Source organism: Anabrus simplex, chromosome 13, assembly GCF_040414725.1.
Source record: "Anabrus simplex isolate iqAnaSimp1 chromosome 13, ASM4041472v1, whole genome shotgun sequence".
NCBI classification, from domain to species: Eukaryota; Metazoa; Arthropoda; class Insecta; order Orthoptera; family Tettigoniidae; genus Anabrus; species Anabrus simplex.
The window spans coordinates 57,480,193-57,505,040 of record NC_090277.1 but is presented as its reverse complement, the minus strand read 5'-3'; the positions used below and the strand labels follow the sequence as shown (position 1 = coordinate 57,505,040).

The following is a 24,848-nucleotide window of genomic DNA, read 5'->3' as shown; positions in this document are numbered from 1 at the left end:
AAGAAAAACAGGTTACCTACCATCTTTACTTCAGGAACAATCTTCTCTTTCTCCTTGGAACCTTTGTGGAAATGCTGGAATCTGTCATGAACATCCTGCCACCTGGTTGTGATGTTTGATACTACGTCCTCACCATGCCCCACGTGAAGAGCTTTCAGTTCGGCAGATTTCTCTGCCAGATCAGTGAACTCCTGTCGTTTCTTGTCAAACTCCTCTTGCAGCACCTGTAAATTAACAAATCAATTAATCAATTATTTCATGTAAATGTAGGAGGTTAAGGTGGAGAATTGACAGCCAAAAGTAGGGTTCATGCATTTATTGAAAGAAAAAAAATGAACAAGTCATCCATTTTTTAATCCTGATTTTGTATGTTAACCATTAAGAATACTCGTTTTCAATGCAAATCTACAAAATATAGGACAATTCTGCAACCCAATTTTTTTATTGGGACACTAGGACAAAACTTCAAAATAATAAGACATAAATATGAATCAAAGCCAAAAGGACATATTAAAAATAAAAATGAAGGTACCGAGCCCTGAATGTTCTGAGGGGAGCATGCACAACAGTGAAAACATTACATAATCCAGAAATTTTAGCTGATCTGTAATATCTGGAGAAGAGTGTTCTCATTATTGACTGTCCTTGGGGGTCTAAATTGATTGACTGATTGATTGATTGATTGATTGATTTCATTGTAAACACTTGCTTCTTTGTTTTCACCGTAGTTATTTTTACATACAAACCTAACCTTAAATTTAACAGCGAAATTGTTTTTCATTTTTTAGTACGTTCCCTCTTTATGAAGTCGTCCCCACAAAAATGTCCTAACCAGTTTTTAGGAGAAAAAACCTGGATTGGAGCACAGTTAACGAGAAACAATAATGGTTGGATAGAAGAAGATTGAAAGGTGTCATAAACATGCCAACTAAGCGGGAGGTGGATGAGGGAAATGGTTGATGATAACCTATAAAGATTAAGGTGAATACTAAAAACTGCAATTCAACTAATACAGTTCATTACTGACCTGCAATTGCACTTCATCGTTATTGGCTAACTCGAGCCGCCTCCTGGCATCTCGTAGCCACGGCTCCAGTTCGTTCACCATGCTGTTGAACTCTCTCAGCTTCTCTTCCGCCTGCTGTGCCTGGTGTTTCCTTAACTGCAAACAATGGATCATGAAAAACAACAGACTCGCCACAAAAAGGAAAGAATATAAGTCACGTAATAAACATAAATAGCCTCTATGCTCTAGCACCTGTAACAGGGTGTGATGACCAGTCAAAAGTAGTTTGAGAGTTCTTCCAATGTAAAGTCTTACATCATCAACTGATAGGGGGTCATCCTAGTCATCCTTACAGTGATCTTCCTGCCATTTTTTTTTTTTTTAATGGCTTCAATTTACAATGAACTTTGAGCAGAATTCCTGTGAATATCCACAGAATCCCCTGCTCATCCTAAGAGGCAACTAAAAGTAGTCGCTCACAAAGGGGTTGGCAAGCGTGAGTTTTCATTACAAATTACTTGTAACATGGGGCCCCTAACTGAATTTGGCATTGTCCCCACTTATGCGTGTCAGTTTCCTGACTTTGAACATTACTATATGAATGACTTTCTCAACTCTTGTCCTATTTTGACCCTGAGAGTATTATGGTAATTTTGCAATGCCAAGGGAGTCGTTTACTTTCATGCCCTTTACCACCCATGCTGTTCTCTTGTTGTTAATATCAGTCTTAAGAGTATCAGAGTTTTCCTAATTAATATAAGGGATGATTTCCTCCTTAAAACAATAACTGCCATCACCTACACCAGTCTATCTGATGCATCTACTACTATTCGCGATTGTTATCAATCAATGATCTTCATTTACGGCTATTTCCCAGGTGGCAGACTGCCTATCAGTTGTTTGCCTACGCTTTTCTTACATGTTTTCAAATAACTTGAAAATGTATCAAATATTTCCCTTGATAAGTTATAGCAATCCATAATTCCTCATCCTATAAATGAATATTTTCCCCAATTTGTCCTCTTGAATTCTAACTTTATCTTTGTATTGTGATCTTTACTACTATTTAAAGCTCCACTCAACCTTTTTTATCTACTAATGTCATCCCATGCCATTTCTCCACCAACAGCTCAGAACATACTGTTTAATAATACCAATAAATTCTCCAGCTAACTCATTCCTGGTTGCCAGCGTTTCGCCCCAGTGTGCTAAGTTGGACTCATCAGTTGGTAAATAGCACACCTACCAAGACGCATGGCTAGTGCATACCGTGGATACTTCAGGTTCCCTATGGGAATCAACATCTGTATCACATACTGCTTAGTCGAGCTTTGTCGCCCAAGTCTTTCCAGCCCAAAGTTTGCAATATTTTAAGAACACTACTCTCTTGTTGGAAGTCGCAAAGAACAAATTGTCCTGGATTCCTCTGGATCTTTCCTAGTTCTCATACCAAGCAGACCTGGTTTGTTCCCATACACTGGAACATTACTATAATTGGTGTCTTACTAGGGACTTACACGTCCTCTTCTTTACATCTTGCTACAACCCCTAAATACTCTCATAACCACACGAAGAGATCTGTAACCTTCATTTACAATGTTGTTAAAGTGATTACCCCGATGAAGAGTAGCAAACTCACTATCACTCCATCAACACAATAATTAAAACAGAGGACTACTCTTGTTGATGAAACTTACCATCCCATTTACCATCAAACTATTGTCTGCTGTCCATCTCACAACATCATGTAGGTCTTTTTGTAGCCGCTTACAGTACTGCAATTTATTCACTGGTATATTCATTATAGCATCATCCGCAAACAGCCTGATCTGCGATTTCAGTTTAAGAAGTGCAAAACAACAGCTAAACGTTTCCACCTATTCAATACTGTTTGTTGTAACCTTAAAAATCTTACAAATATTCTTTAATCCCAATTTCAACCTTGATGAAATATCTGAAAAAACAAACCCTTTATTTGATCTATTAATTTCTTTTTATTGAAAATAGGAATTAAGTACTCTAAACCCCCTTGTTTCCCTCCACCAATCACCCACCATTCCACATCCCTCAGCCCCACCTTAGGCATTTTTTATTTTTATTTTATATGTTAAATATATTTTTTAATCTTTGTTTTATTATTATTATTATTATTATTATTATTATTATTATTATTATTATTATTATTATTTATTTATTTATTTATTTATTTATTTATTTTTTCCCTCCATGTTTGTTTCCACCATGCTGGAAACAAATAACATCTCAAAATTTTCCCATCAACATCATTCTGTTCACGCTTGTTACAGATGAACTGAGTTCTAGAAGATTTCTCTAGTGCTGATATTTTAGTGTTTCGCCTGGTCTTCAGTGAGGTGCAGTTTTCCCATTGGAGGAAAGCTGAGAACTTCCACAGGACATGTGATTGTCATGAGTGTTTTTAAAATCTTTACTTGTCTTGAATTTCATGCTTGCTTCATTCATTCATTCATTCATTCATTCATTCATTCATGTCTTGTCTTTACTTTGATTTTGACTGATGATGGTCTCTGGTAAGAGAGAAAGTAGTTTCAACAAATATATGTAACGCTTTTAAAGTTACAACAAACTGTACTGAATAGGTGGAAACCTTTAGCTTTTGTTTTACACTATATTGTTCTTCTTCTTCTCCTCCTCCTAGAACCTCTTCATCCTTTCACTTCTGATCTTCCTTTCTTTCTCGGATATGACCAGTTTGGGTCTACATATTGGTGGTATCTCCTGGAATGTTTTGATGCCGTCCACTCTGCTACTAAATTCTTTTCTGTTGTGAATCACATCCATTGTAAGTCCACTTTCTAATGCATCTCTTTTTACCTCTTCTACACACTTCGTTGAAGCTTTCAGTCCAGTGATGTATTTGAATATTTTCTCAGTTAGCCGTTTCTCATCCATTCTTTCTAGATGCCCATAGGATTTTAGCCTTCGCTTTCGCATGGTGACAGTAATATATAATTTATTAACCTATGATCCAGTTTAAGAAAATATATCATTTATATACTGTATATAAGAAAATATTTCATTAAGGGAGGTCTCAACTGTAAAGCAATATAGCATCATTATCTAAACTCCTGGCAGTCTATTGTACCAACGAGCAACAGAAGAGGTGTAATTTTTCAGCAGCAAGTTTAATGAGTGATATTGGCAAAGTATGTCATCATTCATGGAACTGCAAGTCTAATCACTGGAAACTTTCTAAAAGTTACCGATGGTTTTCTAGACTGAAATGATGGATAAAATTCCACACTTAAGAGAACAAAAACTAGTTGAACTTTAAGTTATTTCCCCTCCACTTGCAGACCACTCGTGAGGTCCGCTGGTGTTGCACACGCAAATCACACTCCACCGTCACCCCTGTCCCAACACTAGTGCAGCGAGTGACGTTACAAGTTCAGGTCAATTGAAACCAATATTCTGCTGACACTTCAGTGCGACAGTAGCGAACCTCCAGTGTTGTGTGCAGGTTAAGCTCATACTGAAACGTACTAGAGATCATGTGTGAATACAAACACAAGGAACCTGTAAACTCCTATGGAAACGAAAAGCACTCTTCAAAGTTACAAGCTCCTAGAAAATATAACTACAGACAGCAATTGTTTATTTCAGGCATTATTCTATTGTAGTTATGGTTACGAGTTTCCTCACAAAAATTCATTGACCTGCTGGCAAAGGAAGGCTCCACACTTCAGTTGACATCAATTGAGAGACTTGTCAAGCCCAAAACAAGAGAAGAATTCAACCAGCACACCAATGCCTTATCCAACCATAAACAATGGTAAAACATAGGGTCTACTTTTGAAATCAGAAGTAAATTAGGAAAGAAACCTTAACAAATGTTTGTCATGACTGTCTTAAGCCACATGTTCATTGAATTTAAGCATTTTATATTAATTCCTGCACAATATGCGGGTACGATGCGCATTATTATCACCCAAATATCACTGTAAAATGTGTCACAAATGGAACATAATAATTGCTTTTACACATATCAAGTGAAAAATCCCTGGCCAATTAAGAAATACCGTCGTTATTTGAGAAATATGAAAACATACTTAAGACTTGTAGACAGGACTGGTTTATGACGTACTGCGCTGCTGGTGCCCTCTTTTGTTACTTTCTTCAGGTCCAGGGCTAGCACCGTGGAATGGGAGTGCTATGTCTGTAGATTCTCATTATCTTTGTCCATATGACTAGAGCGGCCAGTTCAAACAGCAAAATGGAGGTCAACAGAAAAATAGCATGATCCCTGAACCAATAAATATTTTTATTTCTGTTCGAACGAAAGTAGCTCGATCCCTGGACCAATAAATCACTAGTCCACTGAATTTTTCTTATGTACATTGGCCATACCATTTTGTCACCTATTAAATATTGCATATCGCGATACAATTCATGAAATGATGATGTTTGACAAGTGAACAATGAAACGAAAGCAAAGAACTTCAGATTACACAGATATCACACACGAAATCGTTGAAAGTGTAAGACAAAAGACATACGTGTGTCACTGTGAGCGCAACACCAAATGTACTTGTAAAGTGGTAAAGTATGTATACATAATATTCTCCAAAAATCAAATATTTCTTAATTTGCCAGGGAATTTTCACTTGATATGTGTAAAAGCAATTATCATGTTCCATTTGTGACAAATTTTATAGTGATATTTGGGTGATACCAATGCGCACTATACCCCAATATGCAAACGGTGGAAATCTACAATAGACAAGGATCATCTCCTGATGTACCTGTCAACAACAAAACAACCTGCCAAAGCTGTATTGGGATTAATACAAAATCTGCTATTACAAAGGACTAGAATAACAATTAATCAACCAGTCACCACTGATCTGCACTTAGGACTGTCACCCAGGTGAGAGATTCCCTATCAGTTGTCTACCTTGTCTTTTCTTACATTATTTCAAAGAAATCTGTCAAACATCCCCCTTGGTAAATTATTCGAATCCCTAATTCCTCTTCCTAAAAGGAAACATTTGTCACAATTTGTCCTCTTGAATTCAAACTATAATATAACATAGCGATCCTTCATATAATGATCTACAGTATAATAATCATTACTACTTTTAAGAACTGCATCAAGTTCATTCATCTACTAATATGATTCGAAGCCACTGTAACAGTATCCCTCCAATAATAATAATAATAATAATAATAATAATAATAATAATAATAATAATAATAATAATAATAATAATAATAATAATAATAACAATAATCATCATCATCATATGGCCTCAGCTACCGTGTGCAGACATTTCAATTTGACGCCATCTGGCTGTCTGCTCGTCAATTTCGACGTTCCCTTGTACTCTAAGCCCACTAGATGGCAGACCGAGTAAACCGAAACTCTCTTGGGCGTTTATGGCTGAGATTTAATGAATTTTATCGGGTAAACACCAAATGTGTCACCAGAGATCTTTTACATGCCGACATCGTACGACATGGAGTGTCGAATGGACTTTCTTCCGCCCTTCAAAAATCCGACTACCTCTGCCGGGTTTGAACCCACTATCTTGAGATCCCTCCAATGATGAGGCAGAGTCGTTTATGACACCAGTCAGACTGTACACCCCTACCATGTTCCTCACTTTACTGCCTAATGTTGCTTTTCCTTGTACCTTACCCTCAGCCAAAAGCTAATTTTTGACCGAAGCATCTGTTCACTAATGTTGTCAGTCTCCGTTCCATCCAGTGTTGAAATAATAGTGGTCTTACTATTGACCCGACCTCACCGTTTGCTTAAGTATAATGTATTTTACTTTTCTTGTATATTTTACAAATTTTGCACATTAAACTTCATCTCTTTGTGCAAATACTGAAGTTCAATTTGCTTTATGTCGCACCGACACAGATAGGTTTTATGGCGACGATGGGATAGGAAAGAGCTAGGAGTTGGAAGGAAGGTGCCGTGGCCTTAATTAAGGTACAGCCCCAGCATTTGCCTGGTATGAAAATGGGAAACCACAGAAAACCATCTTCAGGGCTGCCAACAGTGGGATTCGAACCCACTATCTCCCGGATGGAAGCTCACAGCTGCGTGCCCCTAACCACATGGCTAACTTGCCCAGTTATTCTTTCTCAAATTGATTTTCAATTATCTGGATTATCTTCCTATTTGTTAGTTTTGATAATTATAATGTGATTATTATGTGGTTTTCTTACATGTTGTATGATATTTTGATTTTTCTTTATCTAATGAAGAAGTCACTCATTTATTCATTTAGTAAAGAAAGCAACTGAGAATAATTTTACTTAATGAATTACTGTCCTTCCTAAACAGTTAATTTATTGATTAAAACTTTATATCCAGAGTTGTACAGATACTTAAGTTGACTGATTCTAGTATAGGTGCAAAAAATAAACCAAAAAAAAGTAAAGCTAGTTCAGGAAGGAAAGCCCCTCATCTTTTTTTGGAAATACTTCCTTTCCATCAAGAAATGTTCCAAAATGTGAATATGATATTTTAGATAATTAAACACAATATATACTTTTCTAGTTTCATTTTTTTCACAATACAAAAGAACACAGAGAAAGCAGTGAAACATTAAAAACAAAAGCAATTTATAACATTTTCTCTTGTTTATGCTATTACATGCGTTCTTACCCAAACAAGTCACTGTTCTTCACCACTTTCTTTAATTTGAACTATTTTTCTCAGCTGCTCTCATAACTCATCACTTATTAAAATAAGACAGATCATAATATGAAGATAAAGTTACAATTTAAGAAGACAAATTGGAGCAAACGTTCACTTATAGGATGAGGAGTAACAGATTGGAATAATTTATCAAGGAAAATGTTTGACAAACATTTAAGTTCTTTGAAAACTTTTAAGAAAAGGCTCGGTAAACAATTCACAGGGAATCTGCCACCTGGGCGACAGCCGTAAATGCAGATCATTGATCGATTATCTCCAAGGGTATCACTTACCTCAGTCTCTGATTTAACCTGCTGCCATTTACTGCGTAGACGATCTTGGGACGATTCCTTGAGCTGCTCGGCACGCCCGGGATCGCTAGAATGAACTGTTAGCACAAGACCATCCCCTCGGCTGATGAGTGTGGCTACATCGGGAGCAAGGAAGCTCCATTCTTGTTCCAACACCTGAAAAAACAAGCGCAATTCCATGAACTACTTCAGAAGTTCACAATTTTAGAATCATTTAAAGGAAGTTCTTAATTTTTCACTTTTACAAAGGTCTACTATTGAAGGTCCATTTATCTCTGGTAGAAATCATTATGTACAGACGGAAAAAAAAAAAAAAGTACTTTCAAGAGTAAAGAACCAATTCAAAGTAAAATCTGTCTCAACAACTAACTGCTACCTTTACTAGAAACTAATAAATACAGAATAATATAATTCATACACTGGTGGAAATGCATTGAAGAACATTCAGTACACCTGTGTTAACCATAGCTTGAAGGTCGCAGAATGTTAGTAACTATCTGTAGAAATGCATCAAAAATCATGTGACAACATGACGTGTTGTTTGAATGGACCGAGTGTGGACATCTAGCAATGCTGCGAGAGGGTGGCTGGCAATCGGCAGAACTGCAACTCGCGTGGGTAATGATGTTTAGTGGTGGGAACAATAAGAGGTAAAGAGTTCTAACTTCAGCACTCCTCCTGCACGTTCAACTCTGACACCTGTCCATCGCCAAGAAGATATCCAGTGGTGTAGGGAGAGAGTGCATTGGAGAGGCGAATGGAGAACAGTAGTATTCAGCAATAAGAGTTGTCTCTGTCTACAATAAGGTGACAGTCTTATTCATGCCCACAATCATATAAGAGAGCAGCGAAAAACCCTCATACATTTTCACGTGCCATACCTAGAATTATGGTATCAAGGGGCAACATGCTACAATCTGCTCTAGTATTCAGTCACATGAGTTCTTTGTATATCTGTGATGTCTTTAAAGATAAAAATTTCATTGTTCCGTATTGAAATTATTGATGTTAAAAATTAAATAATTGAAAAGGAGGTTCAACCTATTCAATACTTAAAAGAAAGAAATGTAGTAATTACATTCTTATTTCAGCAAGAGAAGGCTTTTTGTTTAGCTTGGTTAGCCTTCTCTTGCTGAAATAAGAATGTAATTACTACATTTCTTTCTTTTAAGTATTGAATAGGTTGAACCTCCTTTTCAATTATTTAATTTTTAACATCAATAATTTCAATACGGAACAATGAAATTTTTATCTTTAAATGCACAAGCTAACCAAGCTAAACAAAAAGCCTTCTCTTGCTGAAATAAGAATGTAATTACTACATTTCTTTCTTTTAAGTATTGAATAGGTTGAACCTCCTTTTCAATTATTTAATTTTTAACATCAATAATTTCAATACGGAACAATGAAATTTTTATCTTTAAATGCACAAGCTAACCAAGCTAAACAAAAAGCCTTCTCTTGCTGAAGTAAGAATGTAATTACTACATTTCTTTCTTTTAAGTATTGAATAGGTTGAACCTCCTTTTCAATTATTTAATTTTTAACATCAATAATTTCAATACGGAACAATGAAATTTTTATCTTTAAATGCACAAGCTAACCAAGCTAAACAAAAAGCCTTCTCTTGCTGAAATAAGAATGTAATTACTACATTTCTTTCTTTTAAGTATTGAATAGGTTGAACCTCCTTTTCAATTACTTAATTTTTAACATCAATAATTTCAATACGGAACAATGAAATTTTTATCTTTAAATGCACAAGCTAACCAAGCTAAACAAAAAGCCTTCTCTTGCTGAAATAAGAATGTAATTACTACATTTCTTTCTTTTAAGTATTGAATAGGTTGAACCTCCTTTTCAATTATTTAATTTTTAACATCAATAATTTCAATACGGAACAATGAAATTTTTATCTTTAAATGCACAAGCTAACCAAGCTAAACAAAAAGCCTTCTCTTGCTGAAGTAATAATGTAATTACTACATTTCTTTCTTTTAAGTATTGAATAGGTTGAACCTCCTTTTCAATTATTTAATTTTTAACATTAATATCTGTGATGTCATCGATCTTGTTCTCTCACCATATTTGGGCACTTTGTGGGAACCAGCCCTCTAACAGGCCGAAGTGCACCTGTTAGCTGCAAGGACAACACAGTGTGCTCTACAGAGTGTATGACTTATGCTTTATAACCTGGCCTCCTAGGTTTCCAGACATCAGCATCTTTCAGCAAGTGTGGAATATGAAAGAAAGTTGTCATACCTCCAGCAATAACTACCCAGCTATGCCAAGATGAACTGCAAGTATGGAAGATGTAGAATTTGTTCTCATCCTTGGGAATGTTTTCATGTTTAACCTGGGCAGTCGTTTCTGTTTCATCCCCTGTCCATACCAGTAGGTTAGTGTGAATAACCTTCCTGTGTTCTCCTATCTGCTTGCAATGTTTTATGAATTATGTCTTTGTTATTTAAGATGAAATAGATTTCTGTCCTCAGTCAATAGAGGAGGCATGAAACCAAATCATCAAACTTCAGGAAAAAGCAAGTAAGGCAGGCCTGTGGGTCCCCTTCGAGAAGACACAATAAATGACCAACATCAAAACAGCACCTAGATGGAATAAAGTTGGGAGAAAAAAGAGTCAGAAAGTGGAGGAATTCAAATATGTGAGTGAGTGGATAGACAACAACCTTTCAGAAAGAGAGGCACTTATTGAGAATTAATAAGATGAACTTGGCATATAAACTATGAACACTTACAACAAGAAGATCTCAATCAATGCAAAACTCAAACACTACCAGACAGTGTTTAAATGTTTAAACCTCATTTTTAAAAAGAGGATTCATCAAGAAGCTGGAAATGTGGAGATAATTATTCTGAGGAAGATACTGGAACCACAAAGAACAGAGGATGGATCATACAGAAAGGAAACCAAGAATTATACATCAAGATGGAAAAGATCTCGGATACCATCTGGAAGATGAGAATCATCTTTGAATATATCTACAGAATGAATCTGGGAAAATTGACCAATCAGATAATAAAGGTTTTTGACACCAGGAAAGGGTGAGCTGGCACTGGGAGGTGAAGAAGGACCTGAAGGAAATGGCAATACAAGGAACAGAAAATCAGCGACAGGTATGCTTTCAAGTCGAGGATCAAGACCGCTAACACATTTCAAGTAAAAGTTAGATTCTGTACCCAAGCGCTGTGGATGGAAGGGAGGAGGAGATGGCAGACTGAAAGGATGAAGGATTAATGGATGAGGAATTATGCCCAGAAACAGATGAAGCTGAATTCGAAATATCGCGGTCCACAGTCTGCCAAAACAAGAAGAAGAAGAAGAAGAAGAAAAACACTTACCACTTGTCTCTTTCCTGGATCCCTTTCACTGTCCACTCCTTTGACTGTGATCAGCATCACATCCATCCTTCGTAGCATCTGTTCGGCAGCTTGCTCAAATTCGTTAATTTCTCGCTCCAAGGCGGGTGGCACAGCACCCATCTTCAAGAGGGCTGCCGGACTCTTCTGCGTGGCCTGCGAGACGGGCAGTCGTAGCCCGCTAGCTACCACCTTGGTGGCTGTCGTGGTGGTAGTCGTGGTGATGGTGGTTAGGGAGCGACCTCCGCCAGCAATTCCCGGACGGCTGGTAGCGACGGATGATCTACTAGAAGGAAGCTTCTCGTCTGCTTTGACATTAGCATCCTTTCTCGAAGAAAGTAGTGCCTGCAAAGGTTTTTACAAGTGCCATCGTTTTGATTTACCTTGTTGCAAAATATTATGGCAACAATTTGCTTTTACCTTTGCAGAAAACACAAATATTATGTTTTACATGTTAAGCACTTAATTACAAATGTGAAATGTGAATAATATGAAAACAACTTCTCCTCAGCTTGTCCCAGGAATTTTTAGGGTTGCCGGAACTGCCTGGCTCCCGTTGAGTTTTGAATAAGTGTCTTTCAGGCCAGATGCCCAACTTGACACCACATGATTTCTCACGTGAAAATTCTAATCCAGGATCGCCCTGGAATGGAACGTCCACCATCTGGGTGGAAAGCCAGATGCTAAGGTACTATGCTAATCATACCCCAATAAATAATATGAGAAGAATAGAAATAACTTAGCAGATTTGCAGAGAAAAAGTGCACCACAAGAGGAAACACAGAGGAAAATAAAATCTTCTATAACCTCATCTGATTTCCTCAGAAGAAAGAAGAAAAATTAGTGATCATTTTCTATCATAAATGAAGTTTCAATGGCTGCTGTTTGTGATGCTGCCAACTTCTGTGCAGTGGATCAGTCAACAAGGTTTAAGGAATGTTACATCTCCACAGGAAATCAATAACTAGAGGTAAACAAACAATTCAACTATCCGGGCATTCAAATTACAAGTGATCCTCAAGAATAATAATATCACAGATACAGGTTGCAAAAGTCTTCACTGAAGAAAAGACTCTTTCTAAAACAGAATAAGATCCACAAATAACAACCTTAAACAACTGTTCCTTCCAGTCCCACTGGATTAGTTATCAGCACAAGTCTTCTTTTCTCAAGAGTCATTTCTTCAACGACTAATTACACAACATATTAACTTAAGATGATTTTAAGATTCATTAAAGCAAATTAAGGTTTTTACATAGTGTTCAATGGAATTGTGTGCTCAAGTTTATTAATTCACTTGCATCATTTGAAGAGATGTGGTCACGCGTGGTGTTTTGGCACTTGAATCATAAAATTAATTTCTTTGCAAAGCCCATATTGTCAACAGTATACTTTTTAAGGTACAATCAAAGGTTCCATATTTACAATGCTAGTAATTCTTTTTTGTTTAATAAGCAATTGTTGGGAGATGTTTTGTCCTTCTTTTTGGACATCATCAGCCGAAAATACTTGTAAGATGAGTAAAATAGACAAGGTCACAAATACACATTAAGATACGATTTGGATTACCGGATATGTCAAGTTAAAATACATGATAAAATTTGAAGAATGTTCTTAAAATGGTGGACCAATTGCTTTTTTAAGATAAATTTGTTAACACATGTTTTGATTGAACTTCAAGAAATTTGGTATGAGTTCATTTTTTAAAAGATTCTTATAGAAAGCAATGTCCCTGCCAGTTCTTGATAACTTAATCTTGTAGTTCAAATAGATATTAGCTTTAATTGCCTGGTTGGCCTAATTTCTTGTTAACTGCTAATTAAACAAAAACAAATTAGTATTGTAAAGGTGGAACCTTTGACTGTACCTTAAAAAGTAAACTTGAATCAAATGACGGGCTGAGTTTGCAATGACTCACTGTCTCGCTTATATTCGTATATTATATTCTAGATTCCCCTAGCAGTATATGTTTCCATAATACACACTGTAAGGAAGAGGCCATGTACTGTTGCTAAACAATGCTGTCTGTATTTCTGTATGATACTTGGGATTGTTGAACAACAGTTTATTTTCATTGGTATTCAGTATTCATTATGCAGTAGAACCAGTATCGCGGTAATGACGAGAGTTTGAAAGTGCTTGTAGACAGTGTTTTAGATGGTGATTATGGCAATAATGAAGTTTTCAGAAAATGAACACCAGTTCGATTGTAGCGATAGCAACAGTGAAATTTACTAGTGTGAATAGCATCCAGGGAGTAAAGAATACAGGGAGCTGCCCGCTACACTACTCTCTGTGGCTATCGCTTGAAGCCAACAGCCACGCCCCCCATGGTTACCAAACCATGGCAATTCTTACGTTGTATATATATACAAACTAAGATATTTTCTCGGGAGTAAGGAAACTTCGAATCGCTCAATGAAGTGCAATCGTTTTCAAAATAACACGGCGATTAACTGTAACAAAGTTTTCTGGCAAACAGACCTATTAATGCATTTTCACTGAGTTCAAAGGAAGCGTTTCTCATGACCCGCAGTCTTAAATCTACCTTCTCGCTAGTTGGCTATCGGTACTATAATCCGAGTATATTTTAAAAAATAGATGCAATTCTTCACCAGATATCAGTAAAGATAAGGAGTAGGCTGTTAATAATGGCAATATTAAAAAAATAGATGCAATTCTTCACCAGATATCAGTAAAGGTAAGGAGTAGGCTGTTAATAATGGCATACCGCAATCTGAATGCTTTAGGGGAATAAATAACCAAACTGGGCTTAGCAACATTGCTTACTACAAATTTTGAACTAGTGGTGGTGATTATTATTTTAATAGGAAGTAAAACCATCAAGCTAACCATCTTCTGACACAAGTGGAAACACTGCAGGACTCAGCTAAGGGCACCTTGGACGCCAACCCACACTCCGAAGTTAAGAGCCCCTTAGGCTCTTAATCGCCTTTTACGACACGTAGTGGTGATTATTGTTTTAAGAGGGAGTACAACTAGGCAACCATCCTCTATTAATCCTAATAAGAGAGAAATGAAGATATCGGCCAAAGAAAGACAAGGGCCATGAAGGGCGAGAAAATGAAAGACTCCCTAGCCATCGAATCCTCGTACAGCCTCAGGGTCGGAAAAGAACAAGAGTTGACCATCGGAAGTCGGACATGATAGTTTAAAATTAGCCTGGCAAAAGTAAGTGGAAGGAATGCCAGGACTCAGCTAAGGGCCCCCTGGTTGCCAACCCACGCTCGCAAACTGAGAGCTCCTGGGGCCCCTTTAAGTCGCCTCTTACGAAAACCAGTGTATACCGTGGGAGTTGTCCTACTACACCCACCTCCCCACGGATTTTTACGATAGGCAGGAGATACCGTGGGTCTTATTCTGCCGTAAAGGAAGTGCAACTGGGCAATCATCCTCTATTAACACTAATTAGGAGGAAAAATGGAAGAGATCCGACAATTGGAAAAATGAAGGTATCGGCCAATGAAAACAAGAGCCACGAAGGGCGTGAAAATGAAAAACTCTCTAGACATCGAGCGCTCTAATTCTGTAGGTAAGAAGGGAATGCTTAAAAAATAGTAGGTAATGCATTCTCCTTCAGAACATCTTTCTTCATGGACCGATCAAATAATTCCGGTTTGAAATGTGCTGAACATATTCTGGTGTAAGGAGAAGGTATCCTATTTTCCCTTCTAATGGCCTTAATCCACTCTGCTCTCCTTTCTTCACGAACAGGAAACCTCAGGAAAAATTGACGATAAACAACAAGTCTAACCTAAAAATTCTAACAAAAAGTGGACGGTGCTTCTGAGACGCCCCCTATGTAGACCACTGTCACTAGGCTTCACTCTCAGAGCTCCAAGGCATCTCCCTGTATTCTTTACTCCCTGATAGCATCGACGAATGTGAGAGTGAAAGTGCCGTGTCAGGTACTTCCAAACGTGCGCGGCCCGTGATGCAAAAGAAACGTAGTGATTGGAAATTGGAGAATAAAGACAGTAATCTTGACATATTCCCATTTCGTGGATACAGCAGTGTTTGAGGGTACAAAAAAATTTAGCTTTCACTCACTACCTGAACTTGTGACTTTTTAGAGTACACGAATCCGCTCTTTTTAAAATTATTTCAAATGATACATTTTTACCACAGCCAGCAGTCATTCCAGGAATGAAGTATGGGTAAGTTATAACTTTCAATGACATGCAAAATTTGAGTGAATTATCTTCATTAGTTAGTATTTTATGCCTGTTTTCGTGCAACAGGTACGTTCAATCAATCAATAACTACTGATCTGCATTAAGGGCAGTCACCCAGGTGGCAGATTCCCTATCTATCGTTTTCCTAGCATTTTCTTAAATGATTTCAAAGAAATTGGAAATTTATTCAATATCTCCCTTGGTGTGAGTTATTCCAATCCCTAACTCCCCTTCCTACAAATGAATATTTGCCCCCATTTGTCCTCTTGAATTCCAACTTTATCTTCATATTGTCATCTTTCCTACTTTTAAAGACACCACTCAAACTTATTTGTCTAAAAATGTCATAACACCATGTCTCCAGTGAGAGCTCAGACCATACCACTAAGTCAAGCAGCTCGTTTCCTTTCTCCCAGGTCTTCCCAGCCCAAAACTAGGCCACATTTTTTTTACGCTACTACTTTTGTCAGAAATCACCCAGAACAAATCGAGCTGCTGTTCTTTGGATTTTTTCCAGTTCTTGAATCAAGTAATCATGGTGACGGTCCCATACACTGAAACAATACTCTAGTTGGGGTCTTACCAGAGACTTATATGCTCTCTCCTTTACATCCTTACAACAACTCCTGAATACCCTCATAACCATGTGCAGAGATCTGTACCCTTTATTTACAATCCCATTTATGTGATTATCCCAAAGAAGTTCTTTCCTTATGTTAACACGTTGGTACTTATAATGATCCTCAAAAGAAACTTTCACCCCATCAATGCAGTAATTAAAACCGAGAGGACTTTTCTATTTGTGAAACTAACAACCTGACTTTTAATCATCATACCATTGCCTACTGTCTATCTCACAACATTATTGAGGTCATTCTGCAGTTTCTCACAATCTCTATACTCAATTCAGAATATCGCCATCTGCAAAAAGCCTTTACTCATATAATTTATATGTATAAGAAAACATAAAGGTCCAATAATCTGATTCTACAATCAACAATGTGGCCATTTATTGTGATGTGAATGGGTTAATGTGTATCCATTATGATTTAACTGCATTTCAATTCTTTTACGAATTTTTAGAATTTTAACTGATCAGAGAACACAAAGATATATTTGATTGATTATGAGAAGACATTCGACAGAATCAAACTTGAAAAACTCATCAAGATTCTCTAGCACAAAGACTTAGACATGAAAGATATCTGCATCATAGAAAGTCTTTACTGGAACCAGAGAGCCACAGTCAAGACTGAACGAACAAAAACTTCAGAGATCAGTATCAAAATATGAGTACGCCAAATTGCAAACTTTCCACAGCTCCTATTCAACCTCTATGCTGATCATATCTTGAAAGAAGCCCTGCATGATACTGGGCTAGGTGCCAAAGTAAATTGAGTCGTCAGAAACAATAACTGCATAACTAATTATATGGAACACCATTGAAGATCTTCAAGAACTGCTCAGTAGAATTCATCTCAGTGGATTAATATAGGGTCTAAACATCAATATACCACAAAAAGCAAGTTCATGGTATCTAGCAGAAACAACCATGAAGGTGCCTCCGTTTCTTTAAATAATCAAAACACTGAACGAGTAAGTCAGTTCACACACACCTTGGGAGCACCATAACAGAAAATCTGGACCCTGAAAAAGAGGATGCCACAATGAGATTTCCAGATCATCTTTCCAAAAGATGAGATCACTCTTTTATGACGATCTAAACCTCAAACTCTGCAAAAGCTGTTGAGATGTTACGTCTGGTCAACACTGCTTTATGTAGAGGACACCTGAACTGACAAAGCTTCCTCCATGAACAGATTAGAGGTCTTTGAAATGTGGTTACACAGGAGAATGCTCAGAATACCTGGGACAGATTTTGTATTAAATAATGAAGTGTTAAGGAGAGTTAGAGACGAGTGTGAGCTGGCAAACATCACTAAAGCCAGGAAAACAGCTTGTTTAGACCACATTCTACGAGGTGGAAAGCACGGGCTTCAACACCTCATATTACAAGGAAAGATAGCAGGCAAGCGAGGAGCTGGTAGACCACCGATGCCATGGCTCCAGAACATCTTACACTGGACTTGCATCAACAACACTGAACAACTCTTCAAGTTAGCTACAGAAAGGGGTACTTTCTCCAGGGTGATCGCCAACGTCTGGGGGAACGGATATGGCACATAAAGAAGATTTTTTTTTTTTTGCTAGTTGTTTTACGTCGCACCGACACAGATAGGTCTTACGGCGACGAAGGGAGAGGGAAGGGCTAGGAGTGGGAAGGAAACGGCCGTGGCCTTAATTAAGGTACAGCCCCAGCATTTGCCTGGTGTGCAAATGGGAAACCACGGAAAACCATTTTCAGGGCTGCCGACAGTGGGGTTCGAACCTACTATCTCCCGAATACTGGATACTGGCCGCACTTAAGCGACTGCAGCTATCGAGCTCGGTACATGAAGAAGAGGAATAAGAAGCAGAAGAAGAAGATGACGATAATGATGGCCCATCTGAAACGCATACTACTTTTTAATCATGAGTTATTAATTGCATTATAGGTCCGTATTGATGGTATGTATAACAGTCGCAATATTATAGATTGAGATTTCCCACCTAATCAATATTAATATCTTTAAAGAAATTTACTCACATTAAAAATACATTAATACAGTACCATTTTCAATCCCCTAGAGCAGACGTCTTCGCGCAGTTGCTCTAGGGAGCTGGTGTTACTTGCTCCACTCGGGACGGCTATCAGTCACATGACAAGAGAGCAGCGGACAGGCGGGTTGCATACCGTGGCAGTGGCAGTACTGTACTTGCCGCTCGGAAATGTTACCATATGAACAACAGCAATGAAATACATACCGGTACATAAATCATTTCTGAGGACTTATCAAACATTATAATATAAATAGAGATGAGCAGGTTATGAAATGTACTTACTTCCTCAAATGTGTTGTTTTTAAGTTTTTCTAGCAACGCTATCCTTTCCCGGCCTTCATATTTATCATACTTGTTGGTGTGAAACAAGGAATAACAGCGCTGCAGATTAAATTTTTTATAGTGATTCAATATTTTATTGCATATTAAACATTTTGTGTGTTATTTTCTTGAAGTATCAAATACTCTTCTTCCCAAGGTGGTTTGAAACTTGTTGGTGTCGATGGCCTACGCTGTGCTGAACTCTCTTCTATAGTAAATGTAACATTAACCGACTAGACTTGAACGTTGTGTGGTGTGAGGATAAAGGCAGGAACACACTGCCGTCACCTCACATGAGTTCACGCACATCGTGTCGCAATCTAACCTATACAGAAAGATGTGCTATACCTTTGCGCCACTGGCCTGCAGTACGTACTACGTCACGCACTTCCCCTAGTTGCTTGCTAAGCTGCTCTCGTTCCTCAAGAGCGGGCAGCAAACTGGCTCCGATGGCATTTTGCTCTCGATTGACAATGCCTCTCCTAGATATCATCTTCAGCTTAAGAACATTAATACCGACAAGAAGTTTAAAAAGATAAAGCAACAAATACATCAATTTAATACATTACTTATTCTAAGATGATACACGATTTTTTGGTATTAATGATAAAATGTGCATGAAGACATTATTAAATATAGTAATGTTTCATGTCCATAATTCCAGCCCAGGAGCAAGAGGACCTCCCAATCAATTATGTGGTCTGACACAAACAGTTCACAATTATAACAGCAAGGGATGTTCTCACTCAATTCAACCACATAATAACAAGCAGCAAGAATTGATACTGTATACCAACAAGATACTAGACCCAGTTCCAGACAAGTTTTAACCAATTTTATTCACACTACGACAAAACTGGATGCATTTTTAATATGAATACATACTGTACCGGTTGGTACACCTATACGCCGCACATTTGAATTTTCCGCCTTCGAGTACTCCTCTACTGCTAAAACTCTGAACTTTAAAACTGAATTAATTCAACCGTTTATCAGAAGATGTCACTGTGTTAGTTTCGAATTGTGTTTGTTTACTAATTATCAAGAAGTGTGGACATTCTCTCACAGATGTCTCTACCAAAAACTATGATCATGCACCCTGGTGCGAAGTGATGGAACTTTTCTTGAAGATATTTTATACTCATAAGTTTTCCTATAACTAAATTTCGTTCTTTCATTTGTAGGTTGGCAACATTAATCTTTCTTTCCGCCAGTTTTGAACTTAGCCAATCCCGAATTTCTTTAATTAATTTTGGACCAATCGTGTCCTTCTTCTTCACATTTGATGTGTAAACTTTAGCCGACCAATAAACGCATGTGGGTGTGTGTTAATTATTCATGAAAGGTCTCGAATCTTCCACGAGGGTATAAAAACTGCTGATTTTCTTGTCTCTCGGCCACTCGTACAACATCTAGCTTAGTGTATGGAAATATAGCAGGAGGCGGGAAGCGCCTCTTTCATCCGCCAGCAGCTCTTCAACAAGGTAATGGCCGTTTAACATCTTTCTTTTTTCCTCGCTAGCTCAGCAGTTTAACCCGCGGGGCAGGTCCAAAACCTTTAATATGTAACCTATAACTTAAAACAAGTAAATTTTTTTTCCATCTTTGTAAGACTTCGAATATCTTTAAATGTAAATCGGGGATAGAGATTGCTTTACCCTCTCGAGCTCCCCTTCATTTTTGAGTTGAGATGACTATGTTTTCGTAATTTTCTACTCTTCCCTAATGTGTTAAAATTTTTCTTATATGAGTCACCTCTATAGTATGGGAATAGCCCCTGTGTATCAGCTTAGCGCCACTTAGGTTTTAACAAGCTTTCATGTAGGAGTACAAGTACACACCTCCATTCATCTTGATGTTTTTTTGGGTCATTTAATTAATCTGTTCCTTTTCCACAAAGGCCCAGTAGATTGGGTACAAGATACCCCTGTTTCTTCGTAGGTGTGCCTTGAGGGCAGTTTATAGTATGTTGGTTGTTGCCTTTGATAGGATCAGAAAATTGAGAGCTGGTTAGCTCTTTCACTTGTGGTAAATGTGCCTCAGAGAGGCTTGAGATTTAAAGGTGGGAGCAAGCGCTCCATTGTTTTGAGGGACTTTCTGCCCTTTGGTAATATGTTGGTTGTGAGCTGAGAGCTCAGGAATTGTAAAAATTAGGGCTTGTGGCCGAGATTGTTAAAGTCTATCTAAATCTCGGCTTTCTTGGTCTTGTACCTGATTTGACTTCTTGTGATTTGTTAAAATCTGAAATTTGTATGTGAAAATTGTTAAGTTTTTAAAATATAACCTTTATTGAAATTTTAATTCATCGTTCAGCCTTGTAGTTAGACCCATTCCAGCCCGCACCTTCTTTCACCTCTGCTGATCCACCAAAACACGGTAACACATACATTTAAAGATATTAAGTATTGATTAGGTGGGAAATCTCATTCTATAATTGTAACTACTAGTTTTTAACATTGCCATTTAAAGTAAATGGGCTTATTTTCTGTACTGAACAGGTGGACCTAATAATAAATTAATAAATTCCTTCCAAAGTATTTAGCATAAATATTGTTAATATAAATACTGAGACAAACAAGAAAATAATTTTTATGAATTGTAGTGATGATGGAAGTCAATGCACAGAAATTTCAGAATTAGTTTTATAAGTAACTATTCTATAAGAAGAATCCTCATCCTGTGTTAGTCTATTCTTCATACTTTCCTTACCTGTAGATGCTGCTCGTATCTCTACTAATCACACCCACCTTGTCCAGCTGCTGAGACACCAAGTGACCAACAAGAGACAACCCCTCGTCCTCATCCGAGCTCGAACTGTTATTGAGTCCCAGAGGAGACGTACCATCGTCGGAAAACTCCACAATATCGTCGGTCTCCTTGTCACTGCCGTAAAAGCTTTCATCATATTCGTCGACAGTCCTGTCCGGAGAAGTAGGCGCCACCACGTCCACATCGCTGAAGTTGCCTATTATTTTGTACGTCTTAGATACTTCAATCTCCTTTTTCAGTATGACCTCCTTCAGCCCTGACTTGCCATTCTTGTCTTTTGGAGATTTCTTACTCACGAGGGGCAGCATGCTAGAAGCAGCACGGTCAGCATCTCGTATGTTAGCGCTATCGGCACACTCGGTATCACGCCATGCAGTGACCGTGGTCTGCTCGGTCTTGTTGACTCTGTCCGTCATCTGAAGACAGAGTGAGGGAGGGGTATCGCCAGAGTAAATGGCAGGAGTAGGAGGGGGTGTAGGGGTTACATGCATTTCCACTCTATAGCCAGGGATTGATACTTTAGGTGGGGTTCGAGTCAAAGAATCAGCGGTTTCAGTTAGAAGCTTATCAACCGGTGCAGAAGTAGAGCATGCTGGGTATTCAACGACATTCCTTACAGTAGTATGACTCACCCGAATTATCTCCTCATCTGTTTCTTTCCTTTGCGTTTCATCCTTTTTAACTGGGGACTTTGCCAGCCTCTTATTAGGAATTACAGTATCAAAAGCAGTTTCGGGTTTCTCTTCCCTTTTCCTACTCTGAGTTTCAACTGCAGTAATTTGTTTACTTCCCTCATCCTGCGATTTTTCATCTTTATTCTTCTTCTTCTTATCCTTCTTGTCTTCATTATCTGTTTCTGCTGCCGACTCATCAGGTTCCGTTTCTGTGTCATCGACTAGTTCAACCATCTCTGCCGATTCCGGTACGAACTGAATTGACGTCTCGACGCTGCGACTGGGATACATGACATGTTTGACTATCTCCATAGCCTTCACTTCCACCATCTGACAAGGGTCTGCTGCTTGCTGGATCTCGGTGGGTCTCGTTGCCGCAACGTCCGGCGATTGAGTCACTAGGGTATTAGTAGAAACCTGTGAGAATAGCATACTGTCTTCAGCAAGACGGAAGGTATCATTGTCTTCGACATCTACTTTCTTACCACCGCTTCCTTCACCGGTTGGCTGTGCAGTTGCAACGACATCAGGAATAGAGCTGAGGTCAATTTTTCGTTTTACGGTGTAACTTATAGCAGTTGTCGGAGTTGGAACATTACTGTCATATGCCTGAGTTGGTTTTGGACTTCCTTCTGGAGCCTCAAGGTTTGATTCTTTCTGTATAAACACTTCTGTTTGTTCCTTAGTGGGAGACTTCAATGGTGATGGTTCTACACTGCCCACATTATGCATGTACACATCCTCAAAGGCAAGATTTAAGTAACCAATCGCATCAACATCCATAGGTACTGGACTCGTGCACTCCGACACATCCGTGACAATTTCCTGTTCAGTCTCTCTCCCCCTAGAGTCTGGAGAAGGTTTCTCTGGTTTTGGCTCTAAGGCTGTATCAAGTGATCTGCTGCTTGTTGGTGAAACACTGTCTTTTTGAGTCCAATTCTGGAAAAATAAGGGCCATGCTTCGTTTAAAATGATATTGTTCAAACAAGGTATTATCAACATGATTCATAAAACTTGTTCTTTAACATTATTTTAGGTTAAGGCTTAAAAGGCTGGAAATATTAGCGAATTTATGATTTAACAGAATGATTGGAGAAATTTAATCATGCCATTCCATTCATTCATTCATTCATTCATTCATTCATTCATTCATTCATTCATTCATTCATAATCTTTGCATTCTTGTAGATGATCATAAAGCCTTACAGCAGGGGTGCCCAACATACGGCCCATGAAGGCATTCTGTGTGTCCCCCAGGCCAAGCTTTTATAATGTGCTTAAGTTTCAGTTTGGGTTTTTTTTAACACCGAAAAACACAGTAAGAACCTGGTTGTAATTTATGGCGAAAGGAGATAAACCATAACAAAAATCTCTGAATTATTCGTAGTTTTCTTCTTGATGTGATGATTACTTTACCGGGCTGTAGGAAGTTCTAAGATTCATAATTATTCCCACCTTAAAATTAGGTAAGGATTAGACCTTTTCCATTCGTTTCTTGGAATAACAGCTGCAGACTTCCCTGGAAAGTGGAAGACCTACTGCATTCCACAGGGGATTATACAGGTATGGTTTTCTTGGGACATCCACAAGAAATGGCCAGTTTATACCTGGAAAGTGCTTTGGGAGGTTTGTTGTAGTTTACTACTTTAGTGTGAACTAACGTTCTTAGGAACTATTTAAAGCTGTTTTAATAATTTACTTGTGAACGATAATGTCCCTTACATAGAAAAGTGGACAGTGTGTCGTGCCGTGAGGTGCGGACCTCTCATCAATTGGTAAATTTAACAAGTTACCTGCTAACATTTCTCTATTTCATTTGTATTGCATGTCACATTTTGTTTGCATTGTTGAACAGCCATGTGAGAGGTCGGTTAATTTGTTGGTGATTGAAAATGGGGGCACCTGGGTGTGTGGATGTATTTCTGTGTTAGGGAAGGGCAGGGAGGAGGTGTAAGAGAATAATGTGGCCCACTGTTCGTTCAGGAATCTATCATTCAGACCGCCTGTAAATCAAAACGAGCTCCCCTGCTTTACAGTCCATCCCCATGAGCTTCAGCGAACAACTATCAATCCCATCAAAAGTGCTCTGTTGGATCTAGCACTATGGATTCTACTTCCACACCTTCCACCATGAAATTATTGAATCCTGTGGAAGGATTCATTCACAAGTTCCAAAGTGTTACCAGCAGTCCAGCCAGTACAATGACTAAGTCGGGTATAATGGTCAAGCTGCTGCTCGTAACTCAAACATTTCTGTAGTCAATGCTACACAACGCTTGACACTGTACAGTGGAGGGCTGGAAATGAGCGATTTGGAGTCGTGTATCACAATATACCCTGTGGCAATCCAATGGATGGATAAGAAATAGGGAAACTTAATTTCTAGATGACCTGCATACTAAACAATTTACCACTTCTTGCAGCTTCACTATGACTTGTTTTTCATGTCATATTTTAGGAATTTACTGTCTTCTATGGGCAGTAATTGTCAAATGTTGTGACAGTATTTATGGTGCCCCTATGTAAAACGTGTAAATATACAGGATGTCTCCAAAAAACACCGACAAGGCTTAGTATGTTGTTCGGGATGACGGACTGATAGGTTTTCAAGAAGGAGCCCCTGTCCGGAAATGCACGGTTTAGGCTCTGCAGAGCTTCAAAGTCTGAAAACAGTTGTGACAATTTGTTCTGTTTTGGTGTCTTAATACGGAAGGTATGCAACCCTTTAACTATATGTGTACTGCGGATGGACAACTTCAGCCTAATAACATTCCTGCGCTACATTCCTCCACACAGTCCTTGATGCGCATCGTACTGCGTTACTTGTGTACTGTAGTCCGC

General features: G+C 38.2%; 1 protein-coding gene across 1 annotated transcript in view; it reads right to left on the bottom strand.

The window, feature by feature from the left end:
• LOC136884743 (dystrophin, isoforms A/C/F/G/H) overlaps window positions 1-24,848 on the bottom strand; it is a 1,317,506-nt gene that overhangs the window by 920,104 nt on the left and 372,554 nt on the right. Inside the window, exons 34-38 of the mRNA XM_068230054.1 lie at window positions 21,312-22,946; window positions 11,369-11,731; window positions 7,991-8,164; window positions 1,028-1,162; window positions 21-224 (exon numbers count right to left, since the gene is read on the bottom strand). Of these exons, the coding sequence (XP_068086155.1) occupies window positions 21-224; window positions 1,028-1,162; window positions 7,991-8,164; window positions 11,369-11,731; window positions 21,312-22,946 (2,511 nt within the window). The remainder of the gene's footprint in view (window positions 1-20; window positions 225-1,027; window positions 1,163-7,990; window positions 8,165-11,368; window positions 11,732-21,311; window positions 22,947-24,848) is intronic.